Genomic DNA, 27,232 nt, shown 5'->3' with positions numbered 1-27,232 from the left:
TCTCCTTATTTCGCTCACTTTCAATAAGCATTTCCACATCTCAACCATACAATGTATAGAACATAGTGTGTAGATCATTCCTGCACACTTTCATCTAATTTGAAGATCATTTGGGTACCTAATTAGATTAAATAAATCAAAAGAACAAAAGCTGTCCAAACAGAACCGTTCGTGTAACTCACGATTACGGAAGCTCAAATGATCTTCAAATTGGATGAAACTTTGCAGAAATGATCTACACATTATGTTCTAGACATTGTACGGTTAAGATGTGCAAATGCGACCTGAAAGTGAGCGAAATAAGGAGGTCCACACTTTAATTTCAAAGCAGGACACCGTTTTAGAAGGGAACTGTATATATGTAATCATCCAAAAGAAATTCGATAGAGATTTACCTATTTTTTATTTTATTTAAAAAATTCGATACATAATATAGCTTGTATATAGATATCCCAAAGATAGAACGAATTTAAGAAATTTACGAAATTGATTTATGGTATAAAAGCCTAATTCGGTATGATTATTAACTTGGTCATTATCATTAATAAATTAACTAAATTTAGTATATATGCATCCATATTAAAAAGGTAAGAAAATATTCCATATTAGTATGTAGTATCCATTAATTATTAAGGTTAAAATTGTATTTTTACTTTTGAATAAAATGACATGATTTATTAAATTCATGATGTGTCTATGTGACGTGACATGACATGACATGCAACATAGGATTAATGTCATAAATCTTAAGTTTTATTAAGATCCTCTAGTACTACCCATTATAATATACATGGGGTTTAAGCATCACAATCGACTATTGTACAAATATAACAAATGCTAGAAAAGCTAAGTTGATGAAATGTATCTAGCAAATATATATTTGGCCCTTACAAAAACGACTTTATATGCTATAAGATAACATGCATCATTAACATGTGCTGGAGATAATTCGTAGAACGATGTTGTTGCTGTGTGTCCCTTAAAGTAAAGGAGTAGTGATTTGAAGTTTTGAATGAAGCAATCAAAGGCGCTCATTTAGATAGATCTGGGTTCAATGGTCAACAGTTGACTGGAAATATTGGAGCAAAGCAAATGGAAACTCGCGGGTTTGTGATTATACAATCAATACCAGAGAGAGCTTTTTCTGTTCTCTATTTTGATGATGAATATGTGGTTTGCTTTCTAGTTTGTACAAGTACTTGTTCCACCACCTTTCTCGAATTCTATCATGAACTCTCAAAAAGAAGTGGGAGCAGATATATAATAGAAGTAGATGAATTATTAGTGCTCTCTCGCTTTGCAGCTTTGGCTTTGTTGGTCATGTCACTTCTTTTAAGAAGGTTGATATATGGAGGTGACAATCCATCCCACCCTATGATGATGAAATAGTGAAATTATGTAATGTCTAATACCTAATCTACCTAAATCTATTTAGATACCAAGGTCTTTTTGGGTGACTCGAACTCTCTACCACTACTCCACTCATCTATCAATATTTGATAGTGGAACACAATAGCTATGTGCCTAAGTGACACATTCACATGATGGGATCAACATCTAGATTAAGGTTCTAAACAAAGACTGCTTTAAGGACATAGAATACATGTTGTTCGTATTTAAGTATGTAAAATGTTCATCTGAAATGCTTTAAGCTGACTTAAAAATAGAATAACGTACGATATTACAACTACAAGAGAATGCTTCTTTTAGTTTTCTTTTTCTTAAAAACCAAATAATATTAGACAGGAGCGAGCATCTTGTATGGTCCGTCGTGACGCCCACACGTCACCTAGGTTAACGCTGCGTTCCATCTTGTTCTCACAGACACTTCTTCGTCCAGCTGATCGCCTCCGTCTGCAGACAGGTACACAACGCTCAGGCCACCCAAACATTTGAAGTTAGATATGGACCCAAAATATATGATCACATTAAACCCTAAAAAGACGAGTCTCACATGCATGCCTACTAGGATCACCAGTCTCTAATTCTCACTTTGTTAGTGGGGGAGTGGACCTCCAGGTCCTCATATTAACATCCAAAACAAATTGTTCTACGTCGTTTGTAATCCAATGATGAAATGCTATGAACCTTTAGACATATTCTCCAACAAACTACATATACTTGGAAACGAATGGAAGCCAAGAAAATTTAGATGGTGCAATCTGGTTGACATTCGAAAGGTTGGAACCCTGTTCCCTTTGAAAGTAAGCCTCTGAATACGAATCTGGGTATCATCAAAGCATTTTGTATATATAATCCAAACTAATCCAGGAAAAGAGATCAAAGAGATTTGCATATATACAAACAAAGCGAGCAGACCAGGGTTTAGAGATAGAGTCCCGACCACTACAGATTCCAAGTTGCAGAAGCAGCATTATTCCCCATATATATGCTCTCATTGCTCTGCATAATTGTCCATATCTACATCTCTATATATATATGTATATGCTCCTTTAACCTGCGAGGAATACAGAAGGAAAAGATAATCAAATTTAGGCCGGGTTAAAACAAATACAAGATGATACACACAATTGGTCACTGATAATGATTTCTGTGCAGGTAATAGTTTATAGAAAGAAGTATAGTTTTGGCTCCGACACAGTACAAATGATATGTCTGGATTTTCCTCTCTGTTATCAAGAAGTGCTGGCATGCACGCAAACCTCTACTCTCTTGTGTAGTCTAGTCTTTCCATTATTTTTGTCAGATGTTATTGCATCAGAAAAGAAAAACAATACAAAAACAAAGAACTTTTTTGTTGGGTGAATTTCTTTTGGTTCTCGATTTTTGTTGGGTGATATTGCTTAACTTGAAAAACCATATGAGAGCTGATAATCTAACGTCACAAAAGTACTTTAAATTATAGATACAGAAATCATTAGTTGTTGAGAATTAATATTTGTATAAAACCTGATCAATCATAGACGTTAAGTTCGTAATGGCATCTACCATTTTCTTTGCAACAATTGTCATAAAATTTGCGTTGAAGGTAATTCCAAGTTAATCATAGACGTGATCAATCAAATATGTGCCCTCCTGGAGAATTCGATCTCTTATCAAAGACATTCAAAGATTTGCGTCTAACTCTGAACAGATAAATTACAACCAAGTTCGTGCAGCCAGCTTTGTTATAGAAGCGATTCCGAGTTTAGGGCATAATGCCCTTACCTCAACTACTTGGATCAAGAATTGCATATGTGTTATATTTAAGGAAATATAGCTTTTTAGGTGGTTAATTTCTGTAATTTATCTTTAAAGGTGAAAAATAGAAATAGAATCTCCTCCCCTAATTAGGTAATTAAATTCAAAATATATGAACGAGTTAATTTAGAGTCATATCTCATTTTTTGTCTCATTTCTTATATTTATTTATAACTAAATAACATATTACAATGTAAAATAAAATTATCTCCCATTTCATACAATGACTTCCTGCCATACAAAAAGACGTTACTTTTTGTGCTGCACAAACAGCGCACTCGTTTCTCTATTTTATGGGCTCTATAAATTAATTTGATTCCTTGCTTCCTTGCTTTGTAGCAAACTAGCAATTGCCAATTTTCTCTCTCCCTTTCTCTTTCAAACTCACTCCCTCTTGTCTCTCTGAATCTTTAAGGTCCAACTACTCCAGCTTTTAAGTTTCAACGACCCCAACTCGATCAGATCAAAGCTTTTCACTCTTCTGCAAATGGCGTTGTGGGCTCTGCTTCATCTTCTCACCACCGCCCTCCTTCTCTCTTGGCCATTGACACCCACAACTGCAAACTTAGAAGGTAAACCTGCAACAAACTCAGTTCATCAAAGCCATTCACTTTCTTCATTGTGTTCTTATTCATGAAATGAAACAGGGGATGCTCTCTTTGCCTTGAGAAGAGCTGTCAAGGACTCCAACAATGTCCTCCAGAGCTGGGATCCGACCCTGGTTGATCCCTGTACTTGGTTTCATGTCACCTGCGACGGCGATAACCGAGTCACTCGACTGTAATTACTTCACTTTAACCATTTTCAAGCTCTATATCCTTATTTTTTCTATTTCTATGGGTAAAACGAGCGAGCAGTACAATAATGACTCGTCTGCTTTCTCTTATCAGAGACCTTGGAAATGCAAACCTGGTCGGCAGTCTAGTGCCTGAACTGGGCAAGCTGGAACGGCTTCAGTATCTGTGAGTCTTAACAGTTTCATTATTTTCTGTTTATGTATTCGAAACCTGTTGAAGGTTTTAATTGATCTGACCTACCTCACCAACCTGAGAGTCCGTCGCCGTCGGATCATGAATTCCGGAATTAAATTCGGCCAGCATTGATAATGATACTGATAGAGAAATTGGTTGTTGTTGTGTCGCTGTTTGTAGGGAATTGTACATGAACAACTTGACTGGTTCTATACCAAAGGAACTGGGAGGATTGAAGAGCCTTGTGAGCTTGGATCTCTACCACAACAACTTCACTGGGTCTATCCCTTCCTCACTTTCTAACCTCTCCAATCTTAACTTCTTGTAAGCAATCTCTTTCAAATGCGTGACTATAATTTGGGTGGGAATCTTTTTTGGTTACTGTTTCTGGTCAAATGTCAATTTTGCTATGTGTTTGCACTGTTTTCGAATGTTTAAACTTCAAATCTTTGTAACCTGCGCCAAACTCCGTCGAATTATCTTTTCCGGCTACTTTCGAAAATATAATTTAACCAAAACGGAAGTGCCATAAACATTTTGATGCATATAGCTACTGGAACAGAAATGAGCTCACATGATGTTCAATGCAGGCGACTAAACGGCAACAGACTGACCGGAACAATTCCGAGGAAGCTTACCAAACTCGGAAGCCTCAAGATCTTGTAAGCCTTTCTCTGTGCAATTTACGAATGACTTGTTCACTAACCATTAGTTGCTCATTAGGTTACATTGAAAACTTGTGCAGTGATGTATCGGACAATGATTTATGTGGTACTTTCCCAACCTCAGGCTCCTTCTCCAAGTTCTCAGAAGAAAGGTAATCAACTACCATACAAATGCAGAAGTTTGTTTTATGTCATTGTTAGGTTTGGATTCTCAGTGGATTGTGTATGTACTTGTTTGTCTGGATGTAGTTTCAAGAATAACCCAAGATTGGAAGGACCAGAGCTGATGGGATTTGTCAGATATGATACTACAGGAAACTGCAAATGATGTGTACCACTCACTACCAGAAGCAAAAGAGTGGTTGCCAATTCCACCTTCATAATCAAATATCCCAAATATATTTAAATGTAATCCTTTTGTTTTTGGGAAGCTTCTAAACAATGTGTTTCATTACAAGCCCTACAAGTTTGTACATCAAGGAAGCCTTGGCATCAACTTAAGCATAGAAAACTTGGCATTTCCATGTAGGGGTGCCTTCTCAATCACCGTCTAATACTAACTCCTGGAGAATATGCACTTGTTTGTGAAAGTCAGATTCAGGCAAGCATGGATAAGCTGCTTATTTTCAGACCATATAGATAGATATACAAGGAATAAACACAGAGCAAAGCAATAGTGCACCGTCGAGATGAGGACTCTTAGAGAAAGCAGTCTTATAAGTCAGCCTCATGATTCCCTCAAAACAGAATTTTACCTCCCAAATTGGATTTTAATTCTTATGGTTGATTGCTGAGCACTTGCACAAGTTACTTACCAGCCATTTCTTACGCATTTTCAATATTACTATGGCCATTCTAAACAATGAGTGCTAACTATCAATATATGTGGGAAAGAAACTGCAAAACTGCTGAGATTGATGGAAGAAATGGCGCTAGTATTTATACGATTTAAAGCCACATGCCGTTGTATGAAAGACCTTGCTAGTAAAATTGACAACCAAAATAAATTCGAGAACTGTCATGGACAAAAGGTATATTTACAAATGTGCACCTCTGGGAGCGGATGAGAACACTCTTTTTCCACCACAACATTTTGTTGCCAAGTTAGAAACAAAATATCGCCAAAAATGAAATTAATCAATCTGCACCTGCATTCAAACAAATATATAGCCACTTAGAAACAAGAACATACCAGGTCTCAAACGCGGAATGAAAAGAAAAAGGAGCAAGATACAGCATTTATACGCTTCAGCCATTAAAAGTACATGTTGCATTCATGTCCTCTCTCAAGCGGTCAAGCCAACAAAAACAACACATGTTGATAATAAAAATTTACCAACTTAACTACCTTGAAGCTTTGTCTCTAATCCAATTGATAAATATATTAGTCCTTAGGAGTTCTCTAGTAATGAAAAGCATAAAGTACTATTACTACACAGCTTCATAAATCATGCTTTACTGAAATGAAACAGTATAAATGGTCGTATTACCTCTAACTTGAACAGCCCGGACAACAATCTCAGAGCTGGTCTTATGATTTCTTAGGTGAGTTAGATAAGGCTATTGGACTCAAAGGAGGTGAAGCAACGTCTTCAGACTTTTCAGGAACAGGAAAGACCTCGTGTGATTTAGATACATGCAACTCTGTCACTCTAGGACTCCTTGAAGGTATAGAGAAACTACGGGGGATGATCTGAGGAGGTGTTGGCAGAGGAGAAGCTGTAGGTGACAACGGTGGTTTACTTGAAGTAGATTGCATTTGTGCTCTGGGTGCCAAGGGGGCTGAATGGCCAACTAGAGGTCTTGCAGACTTGGAGGTCAAGCCAACAGGAGGCCTAGGAAGCTCATGAAGCTCACTTATTTTAGGCGAGGACATAAAAGTAGGAGATGCATTTGGAGATACTTTAGGTGGTGATACTGATGGAGGTTGAGGTATTGGATTTCTCAACAGAGGTCCAGAAAACATTTGGTGAGATCCAACTGATACAGGCTTGGAAGACGAATGCTTACTTGTTAGAGGACCAGAAAACGCCAGTCTTTTTAACTTCTTAGAATCAAAAGCAGCCAGGGGATCCAGCCCTGTAGACAACATACGACCTGCAAGAGGAGGGGGTAATCGATGGGATGCAATATTATTGTTGCTTTCTCTGAGGACTGACTGTGCATTTATTACTGTTGGTCCAGCAGGTTTCTTATCTCCCATGATCTTTTCATTATTTGGTTCCAAGGGCGATGAATGCCACAAATTCTGCCGGCCACTTAACCTTGTCTGTACAGTTTCGGGAACTGTATTACCAGGTCCAGTAGAAACTGAATGGTTTGTATCAACAGGTGTGGGTAGTACATACGAGTGGAACTTCCGCGATAATGATGGCTGCAAATGTCTCATTTTTTCAGTTTGGTCCAACTTATTTTCAGGAAAGAGCGGGGCGGATTGGCTGAATGCCCTGCCCTTAAACGAAAATGAATTTCTGCGAAGTCTGTCCTGCAAATAGACAAATGATAAGCATGAGAAAAACAGCAACAACATATTAGAAACTAGGACATCTTCAAGAGGAAGTTTATAAAAACAAGTGCAGGAATTAAGAATAAAGAAGTCTTAAGGTTCTAGGACAGAATGAGTATGTCTATATTTAAGTATTAGCCTACACATGTATAGGTACAAGATGCAAGAGTAATCAGTTAAGATTTAAATTAGTATTAGAAGACTACATTTTGATACTGATCTTATATGTAGCAGTGTCTAACATCTAATGTAATTAACTGTGCAATACCACTTCAGGCTACCTTCTTCTCTTGCAATCTATTTAAAATGGACTCAAATCACAATATTTTGATATATGTATCCAACTGCGAACTATAATGCATTACAAAGATATGAATATCAAGTGAATTATACTGGTATCGATTTATGAAAAAGTGGATGTTTACCTTCAAAGCTTCCACACTGGATATCTTGGGAAAGGTGATGTCGACCTGATCCAACTGCATTATCGTTAAATCTCAATCAGACCGAGAAAATGTATATGTCAAAATGTTTCAGAAAATCAAAAGTAGGAAATAGCTAAGATACAAAACAGTAGCCACAGGAATGAATATTTCTAGTTTAGTTCAGGTCCAAACTACTGTGTCGCGCAAAATATTATACAATTTTAAGTTAATACATGCACATCTTTACTTAAAACACGTTTCATATATAGTCAATTAACCTTTCTTTCCCGTCTTTTAGCCTTAACTGTTTTGAAGTTATCTTCTCTTCACGCTGCACAGATACGTGGATGAATTGGTAATGGATCATGTGCAAAAGTACATGGTTCTCCAAACTATATTTTTTATATGTAATCAGATGCATAGCAAGGGAACAACACATTTTAATAAAAGCAGAATAAACTGTAGTAAGAATGTAAGACCTCCATTGAGCTTCGTGTTGTAGAAACATCTGGCTCTCGCTCATTATTTCCATAGTCAAAGCTTAATTCTCCGTCATCATTCACAAAAGAGGAATCATCGTCATCATTATCATCATCATCGTTGTCACCGTCCCCTTCATCATCTAGCCCATTGAACTTGTAATCAATATGCTGCTGTTCAGTTACCAATTTAACATGGGGTTCTGCTGCTTCAACAGAACTAAGTGCCTTCTTGAAGAAGCATAACTGCTTAAGCACAAATATAGAATAAGAACCCTTTGATAAAAATGCGAAACAAAGAAAAAAAAAAAGGGAAGGAAAAGGAAACACAAACCTGAGCAGCATGATGCCGAGCTGCCTGTGTGAGCAAACTACGCGATTGTCCTTGCTTAAGAGATTTCAACCGGAAAACAAATAAAGTTGCCTCCTCATCATATTCATCACGAGCAAGTTGTATTTGCTGCACCGAAAAGGTCTCTCCTTTTCCACCTCTTAACCTCCCTTTTTCTTTCTGTCTTTTTAGCATATACTCATATACGTCTCTGCACTTAATGCACCATATTAGAAGACATTCATCTAAATGAAGACATAGAAAGTGTATATTTTAAGGGGTATAATGTATGTGATACCTTTTCTCATCACACTGGATCTTCATCTCCTGTATCAACATCAAAGGACACACGTCAGTAACTTTACATAGACAAATGAGGTGTGTGTATATTGCAATAAAGCCAATCTATAAGGTCTTCTGATGCAAATTGAAGCATTTGAGAAAGATATTCACATTCTAAACAACAAAATAATTACTTGGACAAACTATTTACAGAAAAGAAGACACAATACAAACCCCAGCCTAGGACAAGACACACCTCAACTGTTTGAAGTTCATTGAGAAGAGATTCTGATGGAACTGCAATAGTTTGGAATATATGAGAGCGCTGCAACAAGTTAAAAATTATTAGTAGAAGAAACTCAATGAGAGTTTTCATAACTGCTCAGTATATAACAACAAAACCTCACATAGCTATCAACAAGTTTGTGGAGTTCATACTGCAATTTCCCTAGCATCAACAGAACTTTACCTGCAAGAAATTTAGGTTGGGGTGGATTAGTTTTTCCCAATCTTGATAAATCAAATTCAAGTGAAATATGTTAGATACAGAGAACCAGCATGAATCTACTACCATAATATAAATACATACACAAGCATTTAGACATGTATAGTTACTTTGTTTTAGTTGAAAGAGAGAAATAAGGAAAGAAAAATGGAGATTGACTAAAAAAAAATATTTATACTGCTCCAATACTTCAAGAAAACATGGTAAACTGGCCGGGTTGAATACTGGATGCATAATGAAAGAAAATATATAATGTGGTATTGACATAAAATGTAAACAACCAAGCCTACTTGAAAAATTAGCGTGTAATAAAAGTGAAAGTATCTGAGATTAGAGAATGCCAATAAAAAATTCTTTTAAGGGAGGCATAAACAATAAAAATAAACGAAGAAAAGAAACAGCTATCACTTTGACTCCAAGACAGATCCAAACAGCTAAAATCCTTGAATTTCCATGCCAAATATGTTTCTAATGAAATTTGAAGAATAACAAATTACCAAGAGCGTGATTTCAAGACAATGCCATAATTTCTTATGTTGCCTATGACACCAAGGTGACAGACTTGTCCTAAGTGAAGCATGTTTAACCAATACATTACCTCTTACTTCAAGTTAACTAGAAATAGAAGCTTAATAGAGTTTGGATCATTTACCACCATCTTCATCGTCATTCAATGCAGTTTTCTGAAGAAGACAAGCACCCATTTCCCGCAATGACTCCGAAAATTCTAGAAAAAGAAAGTTGCAATGTGTAAGGTTCTACATCAAAGCAAACAAATCGCAGCAAAATTCTCAAGAGACAAGAATCATCTTCAAATTACTATGCTAAGAATCACTTTCAAAAAACTCAATTTCAAGAATAAGATACCATGCCAGCCAGTTATTTAACAACTTAAGCTAACAACACTATTCATTTCATATGCAAGCCCAAGTGATGTGCATTATAGACGTAAGCAAATCTACTGAGCTCTAATGATTGAAACCATAAGGTTACTTGTTCAATAGTACACACCACAAGAGTACAAGACATTCCAACAAACTGCAATACAAAAAGGTTCTTCTAAAATAAAAGGGAAACAGCTGAAAAACAATACCGTAAGCGCTATTTGCTGTCGCTGCAGCTGCCGAAAGTAAGCTATCATAGCAGTCCCTCATATCTTGCATGTCCTGCAATAACAAGCATCAAATTCATCACACATAAAGCATCAACTGCTTTAGCATTCGAAAACAAGCACCAGCAACACTGATATTGACAAAATTCTCCACAGAAAATCTCAATTTGGCGATTCAGCCACAATTTTCAGCTAGTAATCTCCAACAAGGTCAAGGTCAAGATCCAGGAGGACCTCACCAACAGACTCCGCCGTTATCAAAACCCTTACGATTCTAATCTCCACACCTCCGCACAGTGAAAATCAAATTCAAACTAGATTAAACCGATCGCGTTCGCAAAACGAGCAATTCATAGAGTTCTTCAGCTTTTTCCAAGCAAATGAAAGAGAAGAGAGAGAGACGCGGTGTACCTGAGAAGCCTGAGCGAGCTCGTCCAATTGAGCCAGCGGCTGAAGAGCGATCCGGTGGTCCTTAGCTTCGTGCTTGGGAAGTGCGAGACCTCGCAACTTTCTGAGAGAGGTCTTCATTGTTCTCCGATTCAACAGAGACGAAGGAGCTAGAAGAAGAAACGAAGAAGACGAAGAAGAAAGAAGAGTATACCTAGAGGCTGAAGAGCTCTGCGTCTCTCTCGTTCTCTGTGAATCCAAAATCAATAATCTAATGGTAATGAAGAAGAAGAAGAATGCTAAAGAAGAAGAAGAAGATTAATATGAAATGAAGGACACACTTTCTGCATTTCTCTGTCATTCCAAGCTTATGTAATTGCTGACCTGATTAACTATCATGATTAATCATACAACTATTATTATTATCAAATATCATGGATTTAGTTTCTTTTCTTTTGCCAATCCAACACAAACCGGTCAAATTATTAGCTTTTTTTTTAATAGATTTCTAAATATTAAACAGATGTTTGCTGTTAAAGAGGGAAAAAGTCTCGTTGACTGAGAAAGCTTATTTTTTTCACTGCGTAGAGACTTGCCAATTTTTATTTTACCGCGTGTTTTAAAAGTGTGAAGTTCGGCAGTGCTTACGGTTATTTGAATGTTTCCACTTTCCACTTTCCACTTTCCGAAATAGCGGCGTCAAAGCTTAGGTAAAAAGCAGAGGGATGGTAAAAGTAAAAAGGAATCGGAAAGAGAGATTGATCTTCTTCTTCTCTAGGTCAATAATGCGCGTTTCTTAAGGCCCAAGTCTCTTTCTATTATATTTTCCTAGAAGCTTGACAATCGGTCTCCAAAGTCTACTGCTTGATGAGTATGGGCATATTCCAATCTTTTTAAATATCATATGCAAAAGTCATTCGTTTTCGTTTGTGTAAAAAATATTAGAGTTTGTGAGTGACAAAGATAACCAATATATGATAATCTTTCATCGTATCTAATTCGATGAAATCGTAACAAGCACAACCTTAAATCTTTAGAAAACATAAAGATAAAGTAGGAAGCTTTCATTGTGGCATGGATGTATTTGATTTTGATCACATACATAATGACATCTTAATTTCAAATAATTGTTGTCCACTTGCATTGTTACTGATGATTTGTGAGCTGCAATAAAAGCTTTTGGCTCCATGATTACATTCTCACTCTACGATTATAACCTTGTTCTTTTCTTGGGTCCAAGAGACTACATTTTGTACTTTAATCATTGTAACACAAGATCGCTAATAGTAAACCGAAATTCACATCTCTGGATCTCCTTTCTGATAATCTGGCCTCAAATTTTCAGATCAGTTTCGCGGCCGAAGATTAGGTGGAAGAAGGTGAAGGAACCTTCTGACCAAAGGAAGAGATCAACTTCAATCGTAATGATTTGAAGTCAGTATGTATTATCATGGATAATGAAAACCAAACTGCACCCAAAAATGGTAATGCAAAAGTTGAAAAAGCTTTCTAATTGCGTAAAGGCGGTAGTTGGAATGATCAATATACAAGAATTGGTCATCTGGGTTGTCCAGCGCATAGGGGAACTACTCCCCGCAATATTCCAATACCGGTTAGATATTTGGTCCCCAGAGCAGGATACTACCTACCAGGTTTCCACTTACTAATAAAGAAACAAAATTAGAGCTGTATATAGTTCTATTCAGCAGCTCCATCTCTCAGGGCTCAGGCATTGACCTAAAACACACAAGCAAGTTTCAGGCAGTACAGAAACTATGAGCCTCTAGCAGACGGTTCAAGCTTCAAATCTTATCAGAGTATTTCAGTTACGCAGCACAAGTCACAACAGTAACAGACACAAACCTTACTACATAAGTTTATAGCACAGACAGCATCAGATATTTGCACAAGGGACGGAATTCTCTTTAAATCTGAAAGAATCATAAAACTGGAAAATGTTCACACATGTCATCGAAGATCAGCAACAATAACTTGATTTCATAGACATTTGCCATTAACTTCAGTGTTATCTTGTTTTCTCATCTTTTTATCTCTTGTTTCAACCATAAGTTTCTTGAGAGTTCATATCAATCAGCATGGTAAAACAAAAGACACCCAAGTGGACAAAAATCATCATGAAATAAACAATGAAGCACCACCATAAACCTTTGTGGAATAAAATTTGTGGTTCCAAGTAGATAACCCATAAAATGGCTTCCATAAACCCAACAGGTTTCAATGTTGACAGCCACAAAGAAAAACAAAATAGAGTCAAAAAATGTCCTCGCTCTTGTCAATGTCCTCCGAGTTATTTGACCGAGCAGTTCCTCGCGCAGGATGGATCTCCCAGTTATTTGACAAGCAGTTTCTCCCCACACAGGATGAGAAGAGAAATAATGTACAGTCTCTGTAACTCCTAGGCAGAACGAAAATCAATAAATAAGAAAATTCTGAACTCATGACTGATGATATGATAACACAACCTAAATTCTGTGGTGCAAATAAATACAAACCATAAATCTAACCTCATTCCAGAGAAGTTTCTGCATTTAAAGGGTAAAACTAAGCATTTGCAGCCAATGGCACAGCTCTGTAGCACGCTCTCTTTGCAGCTCGAACAATATCTTCAACCTGTAAAACCAATTTACCAAGAGCCATTAGTGGCAAATTAACCAACTGCAGACAATAACCAAATTGGTGGGGAGAAATCCAGTGATGAACAACCTATTGTGCCCATTGAACCAACATCGAAGGCAGTACAACCTTATTCGATGGCAGTTCAGATATTCGGCATAGTCAATATATACCAATTCATAAAGATCAGAATTGAACTCACCTGAGGAACAGCCAATCTCTCCAAATTGGCTGCATAAGGCATGGGAACATCAGCCCCTGCAATCCTCTCGACAGGCGCATCAAGATAACCAAAGCTCTCCTCAACAACGGATGCACTGTTTAAGTACACAATAGAATAAGCATACAAAATTCATACAAATCACTCAACAGTGAACATATGTTAGAGAAAATGTAAAGGGACGAACCAGATTTCAGCACCAACACCATGCTGAGGAAATCCTTCTTCAACTGTTAAAAGTCTGTTGGTTTTCCTAACTGAAGCGTTGATGGTAGCCCTGTCCAGAGGACGAATTGACCGCAAGTTTATGACCTGTGACACTGCAGATAGTCAACACGAATTCTACTACAAAGGGTAAACCACAGGAATTTGTTGTTACAAATATAAAGATTTACCTCGGCACTAATTCCTTCTTTAGCAAGAATCTCAGCAGCCTGAAGACCAAGAAATAGAATAAATTAACAATTATAAGGGGTGATAAAGGAAATGGTCATCTATAAGGGGAGGGAGGATTGGAGGGATAGAGATCATAGAAAAGAAGTGGCTAGAGAAATATCTCGTATGGAGATGGAAATGTAAACTATAAGGAAAGGATTGACAAAAGTATAAATTACCATAGATTCACAGATTAAGGGCAACAGACTTATAGGGATGTGAAGCATGCAGGCAAAACAATAAAACAATTTTGAACATTGATATGAGGAAATCTAATAACTCAAAATATACCAAACATAGTTTCATTCGACATTCCAATAATCAGCGGAGCAGATATTATTCAAGGCGGTAACTAGGCCCTAGTACTAAGAAGCCTCAAACTCTTCCCCCACTTTATCAACTAACACAATCATGCGTTTGGCATGTCAATCCAGCTCTAACTTAATTATGATTTACATCCACACTACAAACACATTGTCACGGAAGTCGATGGAGGTATTAGAAAACAAACCTGTAGAGCATAGCCGACCATTTTTGAAAAAGCTGTAATGGTGATATCCTTTCCCTCTCTCTCGATCTGCATAAAACCAAATTATGATTAGAATGGAACCATTAACGATAAAAACACAACAACATTGATTAATAGTTGCATTAACTATCATCTTTACAATACATGTCATTAGCATAGTAATTACCTTAGCTTTTCCTATTGGAAGGCAAAAACTGGAATCAAGTACTTCAGCAGAAATAGGAAATGATTCACCATATCTGAAAGATAAATTTGCATCAGTCCGGAATGTTTAACATTATAACAATCAACAAAAAATCAAACATTGATAAAAAAAACAACCCTTGCAGTGTATTACTTACAGCAACTCATTTTCAAGAAAAACAACGGGATCAGGGTCCCTAATGGCAGCTTTTAGCAGTCCACGAGCATCTTCAGATGAATAAGGGGCCAAAACTTTCAACCCAGGGACGGCACCAAACCATGCTGCATAACACTGGATAAAAGAGAATTCTATTGTCAATATTCGTTCCCCATTCACCGGAAAGTAACACCTCAAATTGCGTTATTAAGCATAGATCATGAATAAACTAGATGGTACGAAAAATGCCAATTAACGTAAGTAGTTGGTAAACTAAATAAAAAGGGCCGGAGGAGCAATTACTTGAGAGTGCTGGGCACCAACACCAGCAGCAGCACCATTTGGACCTCTGAACACAATTGGCACATTTATTTGACCAGCAGACATGTAATTTGATTTTGCAGCAGAATTGATGATATGGTCAATTGCCTGCAACAGAAGCCAGAAGTGAGGTTTTGATCAATGACCAGAGAAAATACAGAAATCCTTTTAAGAAAGGTAACCTGGACCTAATTATTTAGAGGCTCAAAGAGCTAAGACTGAAGATCACATAGCTGAGATGTGTTTAATAACAGTCATTATCGTTTATATTTGGTGGAGCCAGCTCTGAGAACAAAACATCCCGCATTCTTCAACAATAACTTCCTCACCCTATACTACCTCTCTCCTTTTGTCAGTCAAGAATTGACATGCCTAGTTGCTTAAGGTGAGAACTAGATATCTAGTACCCTTTTGAAAACATGTTCAGGTCTCAGCTAAAGCAAATAGTCTTATGTTGACTACTAAAGGTTGAAAAAGGCATCAGGTTACGGCGCCTAGCCTATCATTAGTACAACTGTTGCAACATAATCTGTCAGAAAATCAAGTTGATGAACTTCTATTTTTTTAGAACCACAACAAGCATGCAAGGATTCAGTAGTTGGTACAGTGATAATGCTCCAATTGAACAAAGCCCATGTAAGTACTTTAGATGGCAATAAACAACATCCAGTGACAAGATATCACTACAAATCATGATGTGCATTAAGAAAGGCAAAAGATAAATCCTCAAACCTGCATAGAGAAGTTGAAGGTCATGAACTCTATAACAGGTTTCAGACCATAGTAGGCAGCACCAACTCCAATTCCAGTAAACCCAGCCTGCAAATTAAACGAGACCAATCAGCGACTGCCACCAATGTAATAAAACAGACACTACCCACATAGAATGATTCTACTAATTTTACTGAACATAAGCAACAAATAGAGAATTCAAACTGGCGTGTCAAGTAACAGGAAAATCACCTCTGTGATTGGGGTATCGAGAACCCTGTCAGGCCCATACTTATCCAGAAGTCCTTTGGTTATCTATATACATTGGAAGATAGAGTTGATTCATTAATTCACATATATTCTTGAATAAAACGAAACAAAAAAAAACTTCAAATCCATTCAATTCCATTAGTTCTAACCTTGTAAGCACCTTGATACTCCCCGACCTGCAGACAGAACATGCCAAAAATCAAAATCACGAAAATAAAATTTGGTCAGGCCTCATATCAACAAAAACAGAACCTATCTATTGTCTCCTCACCTCTTCACCCATAATAAACACTTTCGGATCGGCAGACATTTCCTCATCGAGGGCAGAGTTCAAAGCATCCCTCACTGTCATTTGCTGCACAATTCCAACAAAAAATTATGTGACCAAGCAGTCCAACAAATTGGGAATCTGATACAGATTATACAACTACACATGAGCCACTCAAATCGAAAACACCAATACCTCTTTCGCAGAAGAAGAGAAGCCTCTCAGTGCCGAAACGGCGGGGCGGATCCTCTGCAACTGCCCCAGCATCTGAGCCGCCACAAAAATTATCCAACCAAATCAAATCAAACTACTCCTTCACAAAACCATAGCATATAATCACAGAAATAACAAGGTTTTGGAGTTTTACCGTAGCGGAAGAGCTCGCAGCTCCCAGTTTTTGCCTTAAAATCCCCAACATCTTCGTCTACTAGGGCTCAAAGTCACAGAAAACACTCACTGAAACAACAACAAGATGATTAGGAAGTGAAATTTTAGATGAGGAATATCGTTATTTACTTGATAAAAGGGAATAGAAAATCAGATCGTAATAATGAAAAAGGGGGGCTAGGGATTTGGGAGGAGAACGAACCTTGGTGGCGGGTTGGAGTTGGGATCGGATCGGCGAGGGAGGGGAGGGTAAAAGTGGGCGTGGAGTGAGCAGCAGCCACCACTTCCAATTGTGTCGTTTTTGTGTTTGCTTTGGACCCTTTTATTTATTTATTTTCTGTTTTTGTGTTTATGTTCTAAAATTTTGGAATTCCACCAAGTACTGCGCGGGTTAAGAAGGAAAAAAATTATTGTCAATTTTTTTGTTTTTCTTCTTTTTTGGTACAACTCAATTAACCTTTTCGATTAGGAGAAATTCTTACGTGCGACAGTCGTGCCATCTGACTCGTGCGACTAGCCAATCTTGTTCCAACACGTGTCTTTTTTTCTTCTCTTTTTCCACACCAGCGTTCTTCTTCTTCCTTCCTCTTCGTCGTTGTCATCGTAGTTCTTGAGGACGGCCTTGTCGTGCTGGACGTCGAGGAGCCTCATCACTAGGAGCGGTAGACGATCTCATCGAGGGAGTAGGACGACGTGTCATTCGAGGAGTCGAAGGGGGTGTGGGTGGGTGGTGTTGTGGCATTTGGGGGCGGCGGAGGAGGAGGAGCATTTGACGGTGGTGAAATGGGTTTGGGGGAGGGAGAGGAGATGAGATTTTGGGGTTTGAGGGAGGAGGGGGGCTGGAAGAAGGAGGAGGACGTCATTGTTGAAGTAAGTAGACGGAGCAGTTTCGACAGTGTTGTCATCTGCTTGATTGTAAATAAAAAAGGCATACGTGTCAGAACAAGATTGGCTGGTCGCATGAGCCAGGTGGTACGATCGTCGCACGTAAAAATTTCTCTTCGATTAATCAAATTCTTCTCTCTCCTTTCTCAATCCAATTCTCTATTCAACTAAGATATTAATCAAGAGTAGAAAATGGAGGTAGCTGGTCTGTGGATAAGAGAGATTGACCCTAAGCTCGAGAGTTAGCGACGACAATTCGAGAAACGCGTTTGAGTTTCAATAAGTAAAGAAGAGTAAATGAGAGCATTATCTAGTGTCCATACCGCCTATTCCAGCATCCAGACCACCTAATCGCGTTTACATCCGCCCAAGCGCCCGCCAAATCGTCGAGTGATTTGCTTGGTCGCTTAGCCTATAATCAGGACGGTCGGGGTGCGTCTAGGGGTTTGGGGAGCCGTCTAAGCATCCCCAAACTGCCTTTTAAATCATAACAAGACAGAACAATTCGTTCAACAATATGTTTTGAGTTATTCAAAAGTAAATTAGATCGATCCAAAAAATAGCATAAGAATTAAAGAGAACAAATGTTATAATCCTGATGCGTCTTTTTGTTACATTGTTAAATGACGTTGACTGTCCCAAGTGGCACCATATTAAAACAAGGTAACATCGTAATTACGTAGTCCCACAGGGTCATATACGTCTAAGACTCCCGGCTGGCAGTCAAATTGTGGAAGCCAGAGAGAGAATATGACACTTGGAGGCGTGGACAGCCGCTATAGGCAAAAGGTTTATACACGTCCCTTTTGAAAAGACTGGTAATGAAAATAGACAATTAACGTTTAATTAACTAAAGAACACGAATTAGCAGAAGTAGGTTAGCTTAATCATGAAAATGGGTGTAGGTGGACTCAGGTCACTCAGCTACCAATAAGGCACTGTTTGGTTTAGGCGTAAAAGAATTAAGAGATGACCATCCAAAGCGGAGGAATCAAAGATCTTTGTTGTTGTGGGTTCCAGTCTAGCCTGGCTTGATTAATCAGTCCCCAAGCACAGTCTCCACCTACCTCTAGTCGTTGCACGAGCACACAGAAGTTCACTTTTGACCGTAACTTTCTCCTCGTTGACTACTGACACTGAGATTGCAAAATTACGTTTTACCGTCCGACTAGCTAGTACAAGTATCAAAAGCTTCAAAGTATACACTATACAGGAAATTTCATAATTAAATTGATGCAAGTGTTTTCTTTATTTCGGTTTGTCACTTTCTCTAGGTCCTAGGTCTTTATGCTAAGTTTTTTTATTAGTTGAATCATAAAATTATCACTTTAATATCTCATCATCTCCCTTCATAGTTCTATATCGTTATGTATTTAATTTTCTTTTAATTCACATGGTTCGTGTGATGAGTTTTTATAGTACAAGATAAAACTATATCATAACTGTTAGTTACTTTTATTTGTGTGATTGATGTCATTGTTTCAACAATGATATTAACGTAGTTCTCATATGTACGACGTTTATCAATAGAAGTTGATTGATAGCAAATGTGACTTTATCTTCCTTATATTGAGTTAGGTTTTCTTGGAAGTTGTAGATGTAAACTTTTATTTTGCTATCAAGACTTTTTGTTGTTTACCTACTTGGTAAATGTATGCTGTTCTCTCTACTCTCAAGAAGTTTTAAGAGAATAATGGTATGACATAAGAATTTAAAATCAACAAGATTACATGCTTAATTAGAAACATTAATTATGATCCTCTTAAACGTGCTCTCACTCCTCTCAGTTAGCTAAAACTTATACGTTGTGCATAAATTAACCGGTTGTTTCAAACGTACGGGTAGTTACTAGTTAATATCAATCTTATTTATCCCTTCCACGAAAAGTCCGTCCAAATTGAAACAAAGGTGATTTGTTTTCAATGAGACGGTTTGGCCGAGTGGTCTAAGGCGCCAGATTTAGGCTCTGGTCCGAAAGGGCGTGGGTTCAAATCCCACAGCCGTCAGATTTTTTATTTTTTATTTTTTATTTATTTATTTATTTATTTATTTTTGAATTGGAATTTTGATTCTAAAATGATCTCCTCCCTCACTATTATTTTACCCAGACAATGCGGCTTGTTTATAATTTTATATGCTGCAAGTATTTTATTGCAGCTTGAAAATTTGCCCTTGTCATGTTTCGACTTAGATCAGTGCAGCTCAAGTGCTCAACAGCCTTACAGCCTCAACTTATTTCTAACTTATTGCATAATGGAAATTTTCCTATAGCTTCGGCATCAAGAAAATAGATGTGAGGTTAGCTAGGGAAACTTGAAAACAGGTAATTGCTTTACATTAATCTGCATCATAATGCCTTACCGTGGCTCAATTATGGAGAACTGTTCTGTCTGCAAATGTTCAGAATATTGCTGCTCAACTTTTAAGTAGGTAAGCTCAAAAGACTTCAAATAAACAAAAGGGTGGGAGTTGCAACACGGCCGCATCTCTTCACTCCATGAAGCTAATTAACTATGCCATGATCGAGGCCTTGCAAGTAGACCTGTAAATGGACCGGATCTGGAGCAGATCGACCTAGATCCGGATCCAGATCCGTAATAGAAATTTTAGATCCGGATCCGACCCGTTACCCGCCGGATCTGGTGGGTTAACGGATACCTGACCCGTTAATCCGATCCGTTTATAATAATAAATATTTTCAAATTATAAATAATAATTTCTTAATTTTATCATAAATTTTCATAAAACACTAATGAAATATTATAACAAAATAAAGGTTTACATCAAAAGTCGAATTACATGGCCAAAATACTCCTTGACAATAAACTAATATATTCAAAATACTAGACCGCTAATGTATTTAACAAAGAGCATAAAAAGAATATAGACATTAATTACCTTCAACTTCATAAAATGATAATATTTTAGACGCAATTTAGACGTTTAGGTTATCTAAATAATTATTATATTATTTAATATTTATCAATGATATTATATTTATAAAAATATTATTTAATTATTTTAAAACGGATCCGGATCCTTAACGGATCGGATCAACCTCGATCCGTATCCAATCCGTTTAATAAACGGGTTAACGGATCCGGGTCCTTAACGGATAAACGGGTCTAATTTTTGATCCAAACCTGTTTAAAAATCACGGATCCGGAGCGGGTCCGGATCAAGATCCGGTCTATTTACAGGTCTACTTGCAAGCCTTGTTAACAAGGTTCTAGGTGCATCTGAATCATTAAAAATCAATATGTTGTTTGATTCAATAAGCAAACGCAGCTACTATAAGGGGGTACGTTTAGGCTAGAGAGGGTCCAGACCCCCCCTTGAATTCCTAAACTATCTTATTAAGTTTCATTATTTACCTTAATGGTGGCTAATTTCTAGCTCAAATTCATTAACAGACCCCGCCACCCCCCCCCCCCCCCCTCTTTGACTTAACCAAAATTATCAATAAATTCCTTCTGTTGGTGTTATTTCGTGTTAATTATGTCAAAATTGAAATGTTCATTTCCTTCCTTTTGTATTCCTTATTTCTTTATATTATCAAATGATCTTTCATATACTACAACTTGTATATGTTCTCTCTTTAGAGCCAAAACACAAAAAATAATCGGTCCCTTCTTATCTTTGAATCATGGTTCTGCCCTTGCCTACTATGCAACAACTTCAAGGAGCTGAATCTTATGGTACCTGCATGGAGTCTATCATCTAAGGTTTACTTGTTTAAAATAATCCACTTTCCAGGAAGTAGTTCTGAAGCGATGTTGGTAATTAAGCATGCATATGCAACCGGTAGGGGCTTGGCTAGCTGCAAATTACGGCATTCTATACAGAATTTTCCATATCTTTGTTTCTAGTAGAGATCAAAAGGAATATCATCTATGGATCGGATGAGTATCTACTCCGACAACCATATGTTGCTTATTAAATAAAAACAAGTGTAACAACGAAACTTCCATGTTTAAGTACGTAGTAATCAAAGCTTTTTCTTGTATAATTAATTGGTCCAATCCTTCACCATTTATCTTACACAAACTTTATTATACGTTTAGAACCCTTATATATGCATGCTCAAAAGTTAATCTCTAAGATAATCTGAGCACTAGGTTCTTGATTTTCGTTTACCATCACACATGAACCCAAAAGTCTCGCAAAAACAACATGCAATATATTTTGAGATTTAACAGTATTTGGTGTTTCTGATCAGATTCTTGTTTATATGTGTGTTCATTATTAGTTGAGAAAGGGCTTATGAACAATGTCGGACCCGGGCGGATCTATGCAAAAGGTTGTATAGGCTGAAGCCTAGACAAAATTTGAACTGAAAACGTCTCAAGTATAGGTACGTATATGTATATTTGCCATCAACCACAAACCTTCAACTTCTAACCACCATAATCTTAGCTTGGCTATTACTAAAAGGAACAAATTCCTCGAATCTAGCAATCTAGCTTCTTGGCAGTTTCTCGACTTCTCCAATTGCATACGTGTTCTTTGTTTCCGGCCACCAAAATGAAGCTTTCAACGTCAATGTGTGGAAGGAGGTGAGAGCGAGATCGATGGAGAAGAGTTGTGGCTATGACCAAAGTGGCGCCAATTAGAGACGATATATATCTAGCTCCATTTCACCACTCTACCTCCCATGGTGGCTAAGTATAGCAGTGGCGAGCGAGAGAAATCTAAGTTTCTAGGGTTTTTTCTTTACACTATAGAAGAAGAAGCAAGTATAATATTCTCATTCCAAATGTACTGTAACAAACAAATGGTAAGATTGAACAGTTAAGGAGTTCTCCAATCCAATCTTATAACAATCTAATCCAATTCTATCCATTCTAATTCATCGGTGTGTTGTCCATCTCAAGCACAAGTTATGCCTCACAACTGACTTTCGGAGTAAAAAAAAAAAAAAAAAAAGTAGTATTAATTAGCCTAGACAATTACCGGATCCTAGATCCGCTACTATGTCGAAGCAATAAATTTTCGTTTAATGGGACACAAAACAATATTAATAGTATAAAGAAAACAATGTGTATCTAATCTTTGTATTTTAAAATGGTAATTGTCTTTGTCGAGAATTCATAACAATATCATATAGAAATTAACCACAGCAGGTCGAGTTAATAAGAGCTTTAGTGTGGAACCCTCATACCCGGGTTCAAATCCTGCCGATGCTAATTGGAGTTAAATGCCCATTTATTCTTGATGGCTAGGAACAAGAAGCGTTCTGGCATGACCTCTTAATGTGGATTAATATATGAGCTCAAAAAGCCTTTAAGGGTACCGTCATTGATACTCTAAAAAAATAATTAAAAAGGAAAAAAAAATTAAGTATACCAAAGAACTCAAGTGTAAGGTTTTTAAGATCAAAGCTTTTGATAATTTATAAATCATATTCTACAAACTATTCGACATGAGTTAATCTCTTGTCCTCAGATAGACCTGAAGTTCGCACCTTGGGAATACAATTAGTTGGCACATCGCCTAGCAGCTATAGCTTACGAGAGCTCATAAGTTTATATGTGGGTAACAAAGAGAGTGACATGAAATTAGGTGACAGAAAATTTGAAAACTATTTATTCTAGATACCACGTCATCACTTGACGGAGGAATTGGATGGAGAACCGAGGTTTAGACACGGCTGATGAAAATTGGGAGTCGAGGGGTGTCTTTGATGAAATTGAAAGAAGAATGACTAACATGATGATCGACCTAAAGTTGATAGGGGTAAATTGAAATTAGTTCAATAAAAAACGTGTTTTAGTTATGTGTTTGAACAATTTAGATTGTTTAAGTTGAAATCACGTGACTACATGATTATATGAAGTTGATTGAATGTTTTATGCGTGTGAAAGTGTTTATCATTGTAAATATAATTCGTTTTCTTTAAGTTACAACAACAGTTTAGTAATCAAAATCCCTCATAAAATTCGTGTAAATTGCATAGAGTTTGTGTAAGATTGAAACATCCTCTGTAAATATGTGTTTTTTTTGTTTATATTAGTGATTGTTGTAAATATTATAGTTATCTAACGTTTTGTTTGCAGAGATACCCTAAATCCCATGTTTATAATGATATCCTCTTACTCAATGCTACAATTGATAGGTTTTTTTTTTATGTAGGTTTCCTGCCTATCATCCAACTTTTGAATCTACTCAAATAACTCGAACAAGGGTTTGAGATGATTATCATAGCATGTGAAATGCACAGATTATACGTCACAATCAATAGATTTATATGTGTGTGAACAATTTATATAGTCTAATGGCTAAAGCATTGCATCAAAAGATGAAATGTTTCTTCTACAAATAAAAAAAAACGTGTTTTAATTATGTGTTTAAACAATTTAGATTGTTTAAGTTGAAATCATGTGACTACATGATTATATGAAGTTGAGTGTGAAAGAGTCTATCATTGTAAATATATGTAAATATAGTTTGTTTTCTTTAGATTTAGAACAACAATTTAGTAATCAAAATCCCTCATAAAATTCGTATAAAATGTATAGAGTTTGTTTAGGATTGAAACATTTTCTGTGAATATGTGTTTGTTTTTGTTTGTATTATAGTTATCTTACGTTTATTTGCAGAGATACCGTAAATCCCCAGTTTAGAACGATATCCTCTTACTCAATGCTACAATTGATAGAGTTTTTTTAAAATTTTTTTTTTAAGCAGATTTCCTGCCTATCATCCAACTTTTGAATCTGCTTGAACAAGAGTTTGAGATGATCATCATAGCATGTGAAATGCACATATTATACGTCATAGTAAATGGATTCATAGTAAGGAAATTTGTTAGTGAAGTAGAAATATTGAACTTCAGCCTTTTGAACCACAAATCAAAAGTTGTAACTCATTTTCTCATGTAAGTTATGAAGTTGTTCACCATGAATAATGTAGATCCAAGTCGTTGTGTTAATATCAGAACCATCCATGAATAATGTAGATTCATGGTCTTATTTCTTACAACGTTTCCTACAAACAACAAATATGCATGAATGTAAACAATATACTTTTACAACTAATAAACACCATTTTTTTTAAGCTAGAAAAATAATATAACTTTCATAAGCTTACACAAATGTTACATAAAAGACGTATATGAAATAATGATGTATAAGAGAGCATCATACTAGAGTACATGAACATAAACCTAGCAACTCAAACCTGATTATATCCCACTTTTGCTAAATAGGCTACACCCCATAAAGGAACAAATGAAGCAAATAAAGCAAATAAAGTCAATCAAGGAACCCTGAAGCAGTTAAGTATTGGAATAGTCACAAACTAATGAGATAATTCTTATATCAACAAGATAAACATTAGTCATAAATAAGCAAATACCTTATTAGCAACAAGGAATTTATTGACCACTGCATCAAAGCAGCAAGATTCAATAATAAGTGCAATAAGTTTCAGCACCATAAGAGTTTGCTCATGCAATTGTACTGTGGAATAAATGACTCAAATCTCACTGGTCATCACAAATCAAGAGATTTCAAACGGGTCAGGGCTATGGTCATTCTAGTCATTCAAATAAGTATCCCTAGTCTGTTCCATGTCAAAGTGTAAGGTAAAAAAACAGTGGCTTCAGTTGTCAATCAAATCACAATTATAAAGTAACCAGTGAAAAGAGTGAGAAGAAACTCACACTAGGTTCCATAATGAAAACATTGTGGAAGCACAAAGTGCGAGAGTGAGAAGGAAGTTATTCATCTTCGTTGACAAGAGGACCTACATGGCTGCAATAATCAAAGTTGACTCCACACTTAAACAATAAAAATGGTAGACAAATGTTGAAGGCTGTGTTGCTTTGATTAGACTAGACAAAAACAATTTTCACAAAACACATAAACAACAATCGATGGGTTGTTCTACACTGTCATCAGAACAACCTATCGATTGTTCTCACATATACTTCATGTCATTCTAGACTATCATCAGACTCACCACTTGCATCTAGTGATAGATAAAGGCCAAGGAGTGTCATCTCAATGAACCCACAACACATTTTTATGCCGTAAAAAATGTGCATGTGCACTTGGAGGAGTGCTTAATGAAGCATAAACAGCACTTAGATGAGTACTTTAAAAAGCATATGGAAGAGGTACATAAACACAGAGATCCGTATTGTAGCTAGTTGGAGTACAGAGTTGCAAGTAAGAAATACTGCAAAGTTTGATTTCCATTTATTTAACAAATGGTTTAATGGATTTTTTTATTTTTTTATTTCATGCAATGCTTTGAACTGCATACAGTTAAAACGGTGGGCGATTCGGCTGAAAGACAAAAATGTCTTTCAATCGCAATTGGCAGTGAGACTGACATAATTGGGGACTCATTGAACAAGTTTGTTCTTCTACTCTTGGTTCATACTTGCTTATAAATTGTGCTAAGGTTTTTTAAAAATGTTGTATTTTATGCTATAAAGGACTATCTCAACCTTGATATTAAAGGTGTTGCTAGCTGAAAAATGTTATGATTTCAATTATAAATTATTAGAAAAGAGAAATTGCAGTGTATAATTGTGATATGCTTACATATTTTCTCTATTCCGTTTTCATCCTAAGTCACCCGGGATCGATTCATCGGTAAGAATTACACCATGTTTGAAGACATAACCGATAGTTGTAGTTCCCTTCTCCAGATCTAGATCCATTCTATCTAAGAACCAAGAATTGAATTGAAAAAAAATATATATCCAAACAAAAACATCAGACAGGAACAATAGTACAAATTTTTTTGTCAGAAACCTAAAACAACATTGATCAAACCTTGAAAAACAATGCACTTGATAATCACTCATAATTCTCAAGCAACAGACCAGCAAGGCGCACATGATAGGGTCAATATCGATCTACGATACAGGTGAGCGATTCTATAGTAGCTCTTCATTTTAGGGTTTGGGGTTTATGGAATAACGTCGCATATCAATTTATATGGGAATTGACTACACTCTAGAAACTTGTGGGTCGGAGACTCAGAATCAGATGTTCTCTTCCAGCTGGGCGAAATATACCAAGTGGGCCTCGAGATACTTGTAGGGTCAGAATCAGATAGATCTGTCCTCTCTGGGCTGGGTGAAATAAACCAAGTGGGCCTATGCGGGATACTCATAGCCGAGACGGCTAGGCGAAGCTAATCCGACCGTCCATTTAAGAAAGATTAACAATTTACCATTTAATTTAACATGTACTATTTTCCGTCGGGGGTTGGTCATGTTCACGTGCTACAGTGGTTTCACCGTTCATAAGGAACAATATTGGGCCTCAATGGATTTGCATTTCTTGCCCTTTCTCTCACCATCTCCTGAACATTCGAGAGCGATCTCTTTTCTTCTTCTGTTCTCTCTCTCTC

General features: G+C 36.8%; 3 protein-coding genes and 1 non-coding gene across 4 annotated transcripts; 2 read left to right on the top strand and 2 right to left on the bottom strand.

Moving 5' to 3' along the window:
* The first annotated feature begins 3,496 nt into the window (after nt 1–3,496).
* On the top strand, nt 3,497–5,296 carry LOC101296740 (somatic embryogenesis receptor kinase 1-like). Its single transcript, XM_004310071.1, has 7 exons — nt 3,497–3,773; nt 3,849–3,981; nt 4,092–4,163; nt 4,353–4,496; nt 4,763–4,834; nt 4,918–4,989; nt 5,087–5,296. The coding sequence occupies exons 1-7, from the start codon at nt 3,689–3,691 to the stop codon at nt 5,163–5,165; spliced, it is 657 nt and encodes a 218-aa protein (XP_004310119.1). The 5' UTR covers nt 3,497–3,688; the 3' UTR covers nt 5,166–5,296.
* Nucleotides 5,297–5,722: 426 nt separating this feature from the next.
* On the bottom strand, nt 5,723–11,066 carry LOC101296453 (uncharacterized protein At2g33490-like). The gene is made up of 11 exons (XM_004310070.1): nt 10,888–11,066; nt 10,459–10,531; nt 10,018–10,092; nt 9,268–9,329; nt 9,117–9,185; nt 8,877–8,905; nt 8,582–8,789; nt 8,248–8,493; nt 7,769–7,822; nt 6,328–7,322; nt 5,723–5,985 (listed from the first exon to the last, which is right to left on the bottom strand). Exons 1-10 carry the CDS (start codon nt 11,002–11,004, stop codon nt 6,369–6,371), a joined length of 1,887 nt encoding a protein of 628 aa, XP_004310118.1. The 5' UTR covers nt 11,005–11,066; the 3' UTR covers nt 5,723–5,985; nt 6,328–6,368.
* Nucleotides 11,067–12,984: 1,918 nt separating this feature from the next.
* LOC101296170 (pyruvate dehydrogenase E1 component subunit beta-1, mitochondrial-like) lies at nt 12,985–17,317 on the bottom strand. The gene is made up of 16 exons (XM_004310069.1): nt 17,181–17,317; nt 16,959–17,047; nt 16,787–16,858; nt 16,595–16,678; nt 16,473–16,499; nt 16,306–16,368; nt 16,075–16,161; nt 15,325–15,450; nt 15,023–15,156; nt 14,848–14,920; nt 14,664–14,729; nt 14,113–14,151; nt 13,905–14,029; nt 13,700–13,814; nt 13,389–13,494; nt 12,985–13,279 (listed from the first exon to the last, which is right to left on the bottom strand). Exons 2-15 carry the CDS (start codon nt 17,007–17,009, stop codon nt 13,426–13,428), a joined length of 1,131 nt encoding a protein of 376 aa, XP_004310117.1. The 5' UTR covers nt 17,010–17,047; nt 17,181–17,317; the 3' UTR covers nt 12,985–13,279; nt 13,389–13,425.
* Nucleotides 17,318–19,789: 2,472 nt separating this feature from the next.
* Nucleotides 19,790–19,869, top strand: TRNAL-UAG. Its single transcript has one exon. It is a non-coding gene; the product is annotated as a tRNA-Leu (tRNA).
* The last annotated feature ends 7,363 nt before the right edge of the window (nt 19,870–27,232 follow it).

This window comes from Fragaria vesca, unplaced genomic scaffold (genome assembly GCF_000184155.1).
Source record: "Fragaria vesca subsp. vesca unplaced genomic scaffold, FraVesHawaii_1.0 scf0513160_u, whole genome shotgun sequence".
Taxonomy (NCBI): domain Eukaryota; kingdom Viridiplantae; phylum Streptophyta; class Magnoliopsida; order Rosales; family Rosaceae; genus Fragaria; species Fragaria vesca.
Note: the sequence above shows the minus strand (reverse complement) of the source record. Positions and strands in the feature narration are given on the sequence as shown.